This window comes from Myotis yumanensis, unplaced genomic scaffold (assembly GCF_028538775.1).
Source record: "Myotis yumanensis isolate MYYU_CA2020_CCGP unplaced genomic scaffold, mMyoYum1.0.hap1 SCAF_24, whole genome shotgun sequence".
NCBI lineage: Eukaryota > Metazoa > Chordata > Mammalia > Chiroptera > Vespertilionidae > Myotis > Myotis yumanensis.
The window spans coordinates 2,224,739-2,237,667 of NW_027223775.1; the positions used below are offsets into that span (position 1 = coordinate 2,224,739).

Genomic DNA, 12,929 nt, shown 5'->3' on the forward strand with positions numbered 1-12,929 from the left:
CAAGACTGCACACAAAGACCTCTACGGATTGCACCGAGAAAGCATAAAAAATGCGGAGACAAAGAAACAGGACACAACTGACAGAAATGGAGGATATAGAGTTCAAAACCACGCTTTTAAGGTCTCTGAAGAACTGTCTAGAAGCCGCTGGTAAACTTAGTAAGGCCCTCAAAAAGACTGGTGAGACCGCCGATGAATATAGTGAGATCCTCAAGAAATCCAATGAGACCCTCGATGTTTTGATAAAGAACCAACTAGAAATTAAGCATACACTGTCTGAAATAAAGAATATTATACAGACTCCCAACAGCAGACCAGAGGAGTGCAAGAATCAAGTCAAAGATTTGAAATGCAAAGAAGCAAAAAACACCCAACCAGAAAAGCAAAATGAAAAAAGAATCCGAAAATAAGAAGATAGTGTAAGGAGCCTCTAGGACAGCTTCAAGCGTACTAACATCCGAATTATAGGGGTGCCAGAAGATGAGAGAGAGCAAGATATGGAAAACCTATTTGAAGAAATAATGACAGAAAACTTCCCCTACCTGGTGAAAGAAATAGACTTACAAGTACAGGAAGCACAGAGAACCCCAAACAAAAGGAATCCAAAGAGGACCACACCAAGACACATCATAATTAAAATGCCAAGAGCAAAAGACAAAGAGAGAATCTTAAAAGCAGCAAGAGAAAGAAACTCAGTAACCTACAAGGGAATACCCATATGACTGTCAGCTGATTTCTCAACAGAAACTTTGAAAGCCAGAAGGGAGTGGCAAGAAATATTCAAAGTGATGAATACCAAGAACCTACAACCAAGATTACTTTATCCAGCAAAGCTATCATTCAGAAGTGAAGGTCAGATAAAGAGCTTCACAGATAAGGAAAAGCTAAAGGAGTTCATCACCACCAAACCAGTATTATATGAAATGCTGAAAGATATTCATTAAGAAGAGGAAGAAGGAGGAAAAGGTAAAGATACAAATTATGAACAACAAATACGCATCTATCAACAAGCGAATCTAAGAATCAAGTGAATAAATAATCTGATGAACAGAATGAACTGGTGATTATAATAGAAGCAGGGACATAGAAAGGGAATGGACTAACTATTTTTAGGGGGCAAGGGGTGTGGGAGATGCGGGAAGAGACTGGACAAAAATCGTGCACCTATGGATAAGGACAGTGTGTGGGGAGTGAGGGTGGAGGGTGGTGTGGGAACTGGGAGGAGGGGAGTAATGGGGGGGGGGGGAAGAGGAACAAATGTAATAATCTGAACAATAAAGATTTCGTTAAAAAAATAAATTCTATCCCTGTAAGGTCATTAGGAGTGTTTCACACATTACAGTATTGCATACATTATTATAAGTGCTATACCTCTTTAGCAATTACAAATCATATTGATCATCAGTATACATTCTCAATCAAATGAATGGTACCATTTCTTTTGCTTTGAAAGATATGAATGAAATTGAGGTGTATCTCTTCATTCAATGTTACTGTTTTCACATAAATAAAGGTTTCATGCTCATATATTTATTTTTTTATTATTTAAAAACATTTGAGTTACTGGCAGTTTGTGCGCTTTCTATTGAATTTATGGAAGTTAATATGATCAAAAATGCTTCAGGTACAGAAGTCTATGATACCTCATTTGCATATTGTATTATGTGTTTACCTAAGTCAGATCTCCTACCATCCATAGATTCTGAAACATTACCTAAGTGTTTTCCACCTGAGGGATGTGCTTTTGCTTCTCTTACTTCCTCCTCTTCCACTTCTCAGACTTCTTACATCACCTCTATTTCTTGATGGAATTGGTGCCCTCTGTCCACCCCCACTTTGAAAAGATGGTTTCTTGGTGTAGTCTACTTTAATTGTTTTCCAATCCACAGACGAAAATGAGTACACATTATATCAACACTACATAAAATTTAACCTGAACAAATAAACAACTGTTTGAAACCTACTAATTACTGAAACTAAAATCAAGATCAACATCAAATTCTTCTCCCAAACGAAGCATTTCCTTCAAAAATTATAAAGTCCTTTTCATGGTAAGTTTATGAAACACTTCATTATTAATAATATTCCATTGAGCTATTCAACACAGAACCATATATGTTGGTTAATAAAAGTCCTCCAAAGACCTCTGGTCATAATGACGAAAAAGTCTCACATTCCAGGAAAAACACATACATTCCACTCTTGTTTTTCAATAGGCTTATTCTTGGTTTTCTGGAGAGAGAGAAAGGGAGAGGGATAGAGAGATGGAAACATAGATGAAAGAGAAATATTTTGATCAGCTGCTTCCTTAAATGTCTCATACTGACGAACCAGCCAGCAACCTGGGCAGGTGTGCTGACCAGGAATAGATGACGAGACATCTTGGTTCACAATTCTATCCTCAGCCATTGAGCAATACTGACTGGGCAATGTGGATTACTTTTTGGAATGTGACTGTTATTTCATTTATGTTTTGACAACATCTATTTCATTATTTTTCAGTGCACCAAGCTTACATAAACTATTTATTTTTAAAACAATCATTCATTCAAAATGATTAGGTAATTTATTCCTTCTCTACCACATCTCAGAATTCTTACTTAAATTATTTCTTCAGTTAAAATGACAGAAAAAAAAGTCCAGTATGACTGAAACTCTGTATTTACATAGTTATGATTTCTTTATCCATTCTATTTTTAATAAGCCCCTTACACAATCTTTAGTATTTTTATGTAACTACACTGTTTTATGTTAAATATGGTTCTAAGAAAACAAGCCATCTTGCAGGGGAGAGCTGCTATGACTAGGAACCCAGCCTCACCTCCACCCAGATGGGCCTCAGACATCACCTGAGATCCTAGGGGCACTCTGGCCAAAGACCTTTTTACGGCAGCAGCGGAACCACGGACACTGGGACTCCAGCCCTCCACCACTGCCACTGCCTCCTGTGAGTCTTGGAGTGCACAATTGAATTGCCGATCCACTCTGTGGCCATTAGCCTCTCGCACACTGGCTCCTAGGTTCTGCAGTGATAGCTAAAATGGGGAGACAAACAAAAAAAAAAAAACCCAAAAGAGAGAAAAGAAGGAATTGCCAGAAGAGTAACTAAATTAAATGGAGGCATACAATATGTTCGAAAAGGAATTCAGAATAAGGGTCATACAGTTCATGCACCAGATGCATGGGGAATCCACAACTTATGTAAGAATCAAGGAAAAATGAAAAAAATTGATAATAGCTACAATGAAAAATACGATGGAAGGTTTCAAACAGTAGACTAGCAGTAGCAAAGGGTTGAAATAGTGACTTAGGAGACAGGGCAGAGTAACGCACCCTGAACAACACCATCTGAACAGCAATTGGAGAGAAAAAATAGAAAGCCAGTGGATATCCTAAGGGAGATTGGGGACAACATGAAACAAAGTAACATACATATAATAATGGTGTCAGAAGGTCAAGATGAGGAACAAGGATTAGGAAACATATTAGAAGAAATAAGGACAAAAACTTCCTGATCTTGGGAAGAAAAAGTCACACAAGCACAGACAGTCCCGAACAAGATGCACCCAATAAGACCTATATCAAGACACATTGTAATTATAATGGCAAACTATAACCACACAAACAATTTTAAAGGCTGCAAGAGAGAGAGGCAGAATTATCTACAAAGGCTCTCCTGTTAGATTATCAAATGATTTTCTAATGATTTTTAACAGAAACACATCAGGCCAGAAGGGAATGAAAGGAAATATACAAAGTGATGCGAAACAAGGGAACAAATCCAAGAATACTTATCCAGCCAGGCTATCATTCAAAACTATAGGGGAACTCAGTATCTTCACAGGAAAAAAATAATCTAAGGGAGTGTTTCACTACTAAACCATCAATGCAAGAAATACTAAACGGACTGTTTTAAAAAGAAGGAACAGAAGAGACAGAACAAACACAGGCATAAAGAAAAAAAGTGGCAACACATCAGGACCTATCAAAATAACCTTAAACCTAAATGGACGAAACACTCCATTCGAAAGATATAGGATGCCTAAAATTATAATAAAACAAACCCATATGTATGCTGTCTATGAGAGACCCACCTCAGAATAAGGGAATCACAGGGACTGAAAGTGGAAGGAGAGAAAATATTTTTCAGGCAAAGCGGGGGGCGGGGAGAAACTAGGGGAGCAATAATTATATTTGAAAAAATAAATCTCAAGAAGCCAAGATGGTGGTGGGCGTCCCAGGGCTTGTCCTGGAGCAAATGGAGTGAGCAGCTGAAACTAATAACACCCACCCTGAACTGGCGAAGTACACTCAGCTGGTGAGACAGTTTGCAGCCAGGAAGGGCAGAGTTCCTCTGTAAGGTAAAAACCAGGGATCTGGGCAGGAAAGTGTGACAGACCTCTGAGCCCACAGGTGCAGAGGGAGACCACGGGGCACACAGCCACGACTCTTGGGACAGGCACAGCCCCTGACTGTGGAAAGGACATCCAGGGGACTGTTGGTGCAGGGGGATTAGAGATCTGGTTTCCGTAATTACAGAGAACTGAGCCTAAAAGGGGCAGCCTGAAGCGCTGACTAGGCCATGCAGTGCTGGTAAGAGAGGAGCTTACAGAGACTCAGCCTTCCCCATTTCTGTGGCTGGCATTTGTTGATTGTTTTCGCTGAACCCTGTTCAGAGAACATTTCGGATACAGACACTCACCTGTGCTGAAGAGGGGGAGCAGGTGCGGAGGAGTGGAATCTGGGGAGAGGCTGGGGAGAGAAGGGGGGCCAGGAGAAGTGGCAGTAAATTGAGTGCTGAGTCACCCATGAGCTCAGGACTTGGTCAGCCATTTTCGTCTGAGGTTATAATTCCTCCCTCCAGGCCCCAGGCAAGGAATACAGCCACACCCAGATTCGACCCTGAATGAGGTGAAGGATTAAAATAATCTGATTAGTCCCTTTTAGTTAACAGGGTCTGGCCCATAGAAGGGCTTTCTGTCCCAGCAATGACAACAACAGCAACAACAACAAAAACCACAGACATTGCTGAAAACTGGGATCTTAAACCAGCCAAAGGAATGACATTTCAATTTTTCAGTTTTATATTATTATTTTGTTAGCTTTCTTTTTTTTTTCCTTTTTCTGTGTTCTCTCTTTTTTTTTTTTGTTTTTTTTTTTTTGTTTGTTTGTTTGTTTGTTTTTTCTTTGCTCCTTTATTTCCTACTTCTTTTCGGAGTATTTTTTCAACCCTGTGAGCAGCAGGCATGTGAGCTGCACGCTCTTGTCCAGGGAACATCAGCCCCATGAGTAGCCTACCTGGAGCCTCAGTGCAGCAGCATCATATGGCCTGGCCCTGTCCAAGGAGCAGCAGCTGTGTGAGCAGCCTGCTTTCCCGTCAGAGGAGCAGCAACCAAGCAAGCAGTCTGAACTGTCCAAGGAGGAGCAGCCGCACGAGCATACCGCCCACGTCCGAGGATCGGCAGCCCTGTGCAGCACACACCTGTCTGAGGAGCAGAGCCAGAACAGCCTGCACCTGTCCGGTGAGCTGCAGATGGGTGAGTGGCACGTCCATGTCTGAGGAGGAGCAGCCACGCATGCAGCTAACTCCTGTCCAAAGAGCAGCAGCCTCGCAAGCAGCCGACCCCCTCCTTAGGAGCAGCAGACTTGCAATCAACTTGTCCAAGTCCTAGGAGCAGTAGCCGCGCAAAGAGTCCACCACATCAGAGGAACAACAGCAGCATGCAGCCAGTCCCCATCCAAGGATCAGCAGCCTCCTGATCACCACACCCTCTGTCTGAGGAAGAGCATCTGTGTGTGAAGCCTCCCCCCACCAGCCAGAGGAGCCACCATAGCTGTGAAAAGCACCCACCAGAGAAGCGGCTGCCAACTGAGGAGCAGCTGCTACCACAACGGCCCAAGGAGCAACCACAGCCGAGGAGCCACTGCTACCCATGGAGCAGCCCCTGAATGACTCAACATCTAGATATGTTGGTGAGATCAAACATGGGTAGACAAAGAAACCCCCATAGGAAACAACAGGAGGAGTTGCCAAAATAGTAGCTAATTGAAACCGAGGCATGCAGCATGACAAAAAAAAGAATTCAGATTAAGGGTCCTAGAATGCACAAACCAGATGGAGGAAAAAATCAACAACTTATTCAAGAATCAAAAAGAAACGGTTGAAAAAAAACCAATAAATTATGTAAGAACCAAGAAGAAATGAAGAGTGATATAGCTGCAATAAAAAACACCATTGAAAGTTTCAACAGTAGACTAGGAGAAGCAGAGGAACAAATTAGCGAATTAGAAGACAGGGAAACAAAACACACCCAAATTGAACTACAATTGGAGAAAAAAATTAAAAGACAGGAAGAGAGCCTAAGGGAGCTATGGCTCCTCGTGAAATGAAACAACGTACGAATAATAGGGATGCCAGGACAACAGAAAGAGTAACAAGGGTTAGAAAACCTATTGGAAGAGATAATGTCAGAAAACTTCCCAGAGGAGGAGAAGAAAAAAGTCACACAAGCACAGAGAGTCCCAAACAAGGTGAACCCAAAAAGACCCACCCCAATACTCATCATAATCACCATTTCAAATGTTCGGGACAAAGAGAGAACCTTAAAGGCTGCAAAGGAGAGACGGAAAGTTACATACAAGGGATCTCCCATTAGATTATCAAATGATTTGTCAACAGAAACACTTCAGGCCAGAAATGAATGGATGGAAATTTACAAAGTGATGCAAAGACTGAATCCAAGAATACTCTATCCAACAAGGCTATCATTCAAAATTGAAGGTGAAATAAGGAGCTTCACAGACAAAAACAAAAGGCTAAGTGCGTTTATAACTACCAAGTCAGCAATGCAAGAAATGCTAAAAAGACTGGTATAAAAAAAAGAAAGAAAAAGCTAAGACAGAAAACAGGCAGAAAAAATAGAAATGGCTACAAACAAGTACCTTTCAATAATAACTTTAAATGTAAATTGAATAAATGCTCCAATCAAAAGACATCAAGGGGCTGAATGGATAAAAAACCATGACCCGTATATTTGTTGTCTACAAAAGACCCACCTCAGAAGAAGGGACTCACACAGACTGAAAGTAAAGGGATGGAAAAAAATCGTTCAGGCAAATGGAAATGAAAAAAAAAAAAAAAAAAGCTGGGGTAGCAATACTTATATCAGACAAAATAGACCTCAAAGTGAAGGCCGTAACAAGAGATAAGGAAGTCCAATTCATAATACTAAAGGAATCAATACAAGAGGATATAACCCTGATAAACATATATGCACCCAATGCAGAAACACCCAAATACTTAAAAAAAATCTCCTGCAAGATATCAAGGGAAAGATCGACAACAATACAATCATAGTAGGGGACTTTAATACACCACTGACATCACTGGATAAATCTTCTAGACAAAAAGTTGGCAAAGAAACAGCAATCCTAAATGACTCACTAGATCAGGTGGACTTATGTGACATCTTCAGAACATTTCACCCCAAAGCCAAGGAATATACGTTCTTCTCAAGTGCTCATTTGACATTTTCAAATATAGAGCACATATTGGGTCACAAACAAAGTCTCCCCAAATTCAAGAAGATTGAAATCATACCAAGCATCTTCTCAGACCACAATGGCATAATGTTAGAAATAAACTACAATAAAAACAACCCAAAATTCTCAAACACCTGGAAGCTGAATAGCACATTATTAAAAATTGATTGGTTTACCAATGAGATCAAAGAAGAAATTTTAAAATATCCTTGAAATTAATGACAATGAAAACACAACAATCAAAAACCTATGGGAAACAATGGAAGCAGTCCCAAGAGGTAAGTTTATAGTTCTACAGGCCTATCTCAAAAAAAAAAAAAAAATGGTAGTAAATCATCTAACTCTACATCTCAAAGGACTAGAAAGAGAGCAACAAGAAAAAGCCAGAGTGAGCAGAAGGAAGGAGTTAATAAAGAGTAGAGCAGTAATAAATGACATAGAGACCAAAAAACAATACATAAAATCAATGAAACTAAGAGCTGGTTCTTTGAAAGGACAAACAAGATTGATGAACCTTTAGACAGGCTCACGAAGAAGCAAAGCGAGAGAACCCAAATAAACAAAATCAGAAATGATAGAGGCAAAATGACAACAGACCCCACAGAAATGCAAATGAATGTTAAAAAATATATAGAGAATTTTACTCCAACAAACTAGACAACCTGGAGGGAATAGACACATTCCTAGAAAAATACAGCTTTCTAAAAATCAGGAAGAATCTAAACATATCAATAGGCCAATAACTATGGAAAAAATTGAAGCAGTCATCAAAAAGCTTTCAGCAAACAAACTCCCAGGACCGGATAGCTTCACAGGGGAGTTTTACCAAACATTCAAGGAAGAACTAAAACCTATCCTGCTCAGACCATTCGAAAAATTCAAGAGGTAGGAACACTTCCAAACTCATTCTATGAAGCCAGCATCACCCTAATACCAAAACCAGGTAAAGACAACACAATGAAAGAGAATTACAGGCCAATATCCCTCATGAACATAGATGCCAAAATCCTCAACAAAATCTTAGCAAAATATCATATCCAGCAGTACATCAGAAAGATCATATACCATGACCAAGTAGGATTTATCCCAGGGATGCAAGGATGGTACAATATTCACAAATCAATAAATGTGATACAAATCAAAATATCAATGAGGTACCATCTCACACCTGTCAGAATGGCTATCATCAACAAATACACAAATGACAAGGATTGGATAGGATGTGGAGAAAAAGGAACCCTTCTGCACTGATGGTGGGAAAGCAGACTGGTGCAGCCGCTAAAGAAGACAGTATAGAGTTTCCTCAAAAAATAAAAATGGAACTCCCATTTGACCCCGGGATCCAACTTATAATAATATATCCCAAGAAAACAGAAACACCAATTATAAAGGATATATGCACCCCTATGTTCATAGCAGCACAATTTACCATAGCTAAGATCTGGAAACAGCCTAAGTGCCCATCAGTAGATGAGTGGATTAGAAAACTGTGGTACATCTACACAATGGAATACTATGCTGCTTTAAAAAATAAGGAATTCTTGCCATTTGCAACAGTATGGATGGGACTGGAGAGCATTATGCTAATGAAATAAGCCAGTCAATGAAGGAAAAATGCCACATGATCTCACTCATTTATGGATAACAAGGACCATTATCAATTTATGAACAAAAATAGATACAGAGGCAGAGCAGCCTGGAACAGACTGTCAAACTATAGCGGGAAGGCCAGTAAGGGTTGGGGGTTAGGAGGGGAGGGTTAAGAAATGAACCAAAAATTTGTATGCATGCATATAAGCATGACCAATGCACATAAGACACTGAGGGGTAGGGGAGGCCAGGGGATTGTCTAGGGCGGGAAAAAAAGGACACGTGTAATACTCTTTGTAATACTTTAAACAATAAAACGAAAAGAAAAGAAAAAATAAATCTCAAAGTAAAGGTCATGAAAAAGAGATAAGACCGATTGCTATGAAGTGCTCTGACACCCAGGGGGTAGACTCACAATGCAAGAGCTGCCCTTGCTGGTCAGTGAATTCCTACAAGGGGAGCGCCACTCAGCCGGACTGGGCTGACGACTGGCAAGTGGAGCAGCAGTGGCAGGAATCTCTCCCACTTCCACAGCAGCGCTCAGAATGTTTGGCAACCAGGATTAAGCCTAAGCCATCATTCGGATATCTCCTGAGGGCTCCCAGCCTGCCAGAGGATGAGGGACTCTGCCAGGTGTCATTCACTGGGCCTCTAGTATTACAAATAAACTCCAATAAAATATAACAAAATTCAAATACTTGGAGGGTAAGTAGTCCTTTATTAAATTAAAAAAAAGCCCCAAATAGGTACAGCAATCTGGACAAAGAAGAACAAAGTTGGAGGGATCACAATAGCAGATATCCAGCTATATTTCAAAGCGATCATTCTCAAAACTGCCTGTTACTGGCACTGAAACAGACATATAGCCCAATGGGACAGAACAGAGAACATAGAAGTTGACCCTAACCATAACGCTCAATTAATATTTGACAAAGGAGGCAAAAGCATAGAATGGAGTCATACAGTCTCTTCAATAATTGGTGATGGAACCAGGGCTGAGGTCAAGCCCAGGCGGGGCGGGGCAGGTGGGGCGGGTTGGTGCTGGGCTGGGTTGGGCGGGGCGGGGCAGGGCAGCTGCACAGGGCTCTAGGACCCAGCTGGCGCCGGCCACGCCCTGAGGACTCCTACCCTTCCAGCCACCAAGGTCTGGGGCCTCCAGGCTGAGCCCCATGGAGGACCTTCCCCTGGACAGCTGCAAAGAGGAGGTCACGGCGCCCGGCGCCAAGGGGTGGCCCGCACCCCAGGCGAGGGTGCACTTCCCTGTGACAAGCTTCATCATGGAGGCAGGTGTCAAGCTAGGGATGCAGTCCATTCCCGTCACCACCGCCTGTGCCATTTACCACAAGTGCTTCTGCGAGATCAACGTGGACGCCTATGACCCCTACTTGGTCGCCATGTCTGCCCTTTACTTGGCTGGCAAAGTGGAAGAACAGCCCCTGCGAACCCGTGACATCATCAACGTGTCCAACAGGTACTTCCACCCGGGCAGCGAGCCCTTGGAGCTGGACTCCGGGTTCTGGGTGATCCGGGACAGCATTGCGCAGTGCGAGCTCCTTGTGCTGCGGGTACTGCGCTTCCAAGTCTCCTTTCAGCACCCACACAGGTACCTGCTCCACTACCTGATTTCTCTCAAGAACTGGCTGAATCCTTACAGCTGGCAACGGACCCCCATCTCCATCACTGCCTGGGCCCTGCTGCGGGACAGCTACCGCGGGGGGCTGTGCCTCTGGTTCCAGGCTCAGCACATAGCTCTGGCGGTGCTCCATCTGGCCCTGCAGGTCTACGGGGTCGAGGTGCCCGCCGAGGCCGAGGCCGAGAAGCCTTGGTGGCAGGTGTTTAGTGACGACCTGTCCAAGCCAATCATTGATGACATTGTGTCTGATCTCAGTCGGATTTATACCATGGACACAGAGATGCCCTAAGGCCCTGGCCCAGGCCTGTCCAAAGAGATGCCTGGGACGCTCGGCTGCCAGCAGAAGGCGCCACCACATCGCCGTGAGGGCAGGTCCCCAGAGCGCTGGCTGGGAGGACTGGTTTTGTGATGCTGCTGACAGGCCTTTGAAGGCGATGACATGCTGCCACGTTGATTCTCAGGCTTTGACTGTCCCGGCAGCCATGGTCCAGAGGGTGATGGGAGCTGCACCTCCCGCGGGCAGGAGCTTTCTGTGGGTGGCTCTGAGGCGTCCCGGTCTGCTTTTGTGCTTTGAAAGGACGCAGACTCCAGCGGAGCTTTGGGATCAGCGGAAGGAAAATCAAAGAACGGATGGGACTGTTCCCCACTGGGTTTTTTTAAAGGCCTGTTTTATAGAAACTATGAATGATTTAACATAGAGGAAATTTTAGTTTGCTTAATGAGAGATATTACAAAGCCAAAATAAACATATAATAATAATTGGTGTTGGACAAATAGCACAGATACATGCAAAAAAATTAATCTAGACCACCAACTTACACCATACACAAATATAAACTGGAAATGAATAAAGGACTTAACGGTGAGTGGGTAACCATGAAAATCTTAGGAGAATCCATAAGCAGCAAAATATCAGGCATATGTCTCAGCAATATCTCTACTGAAACAGCTCCTAGGGCAATGGAAACTGAGGAGAAAATAAACAAATGGGACTATGTCAAATCAAAAAGCTTCTGCAGAGAAAAAGAAGCCAACAAATATAACAACAACAACAACAAAACAAGGAAGTCCCCTGCCAGGGAGAAGATATGTGCCTATGTTATATCTGATAAGGACCTATTCTCCAAAATTTATACTGAACTCATCCAATTAAACAAAAGGAAGATCAACATTCCAATAAAAAAAAATGGGCATAGGACTAAGACACTTTTTGAAAGTGGACATACAGAAAGCCAAGAGACACATAAAAACATGCTCAAAACCAGTAATCATCCCAGACATGCAAATCAAAAGGACAATGAGATACCATCTCACACTGGTCAGAATGGCTATCATCAACAATTCAACAAGCAACAAGTGCTGGCGAGGATGGGGTGTCAAAGGAAGCCTCTTGCATGACTGGTGGGAATGCAGACTGGTATAGCAACTATGCAGAACACTATGGAGTTTCCTCAAAAACTTTAAAAAATGTAGCTCCCATTTGAACCGTAATCCCACTATTAGGAACATATCCCAAGAAATGACAAACACCCATCGGAAAGGGCATGTGCACCCACATATTTATAGCAGCACAATATACAAAGTAAGATTTGGAAAAAACCTAAGTGACCATCAGCAGATAAATGGATTAAAATCTGTGGCACATACCCACATAGGAAAAATACACTGCTGTAAAAAATAAAGAACTTTTTCCGTTCCCAAAAGCATGGAAGGACATGTAGAGCATTATGCTAAGCAAAGTAAGCAAGCTGGAGAAAGATAAATACCACATGATCTCACTCATTTGTGGAACACAATGAACAACATAAACCATTCAACAAAAATAGATCCAGAGACAGAAAAGCATGGGACTGACTATCAAACCTCAGAGGGAAGGAAGGACTAGGGGGTAAGAGATCAACCAAAGGATTTGTATGCAGGCATATCAGCATAGCCATGGACATAGATACTAGGGCGGGGGAAGGGCATGTGCTGGGGGTGCAGGTGCACAAGGGGGAAAAGGAAACATATGTAATACTATATGTAATCCTCTAAACAATAAAGAATTTTTTAAAAATGTGTTCCTAGAATTGTACCTTCTAAATATAGTAATTTGATTACCATACATACCTAAATTCCCCAATCTCCCAATAAATTTATGATGGTTGATCTTTTAGCTAAATCA

The 12,929-nt window shown here is 42.1% G+C and overlaps 1 protein-coding gene across 1 annotated transcript; it reads left to right on the forward strand.

Annotated features, from left to right (window-relative positions):
* Window positions 1-10,301: 10,301 nt before the first annotated feature.
* On the forward strand, window positions 10,302-11,054 carry LOC139000625 (cyclin-Q-like). The gene has a single exon (XM_070402766.1). It carries the CDS (start codon window positions 10,302-10,304, stop codon window positions 11,052-11,054), a length of 753 nt encoding a protein of 250 aa, XP_070258867.1.
* The last annotated feature ends 1,875 nt before the right edge of the window (window positions 11,055-12,929 follow it).

Bases quoted from the DNA above. Each gene is read 5' to 3' on its own strand.
- LOC139000625 (XM_070402766.1), top strand. From the start codon at position 10,302: ATGGAGGACCTTCCCCTGGACAGCTGCAAAGAGGAGGTCACGGCGCCC.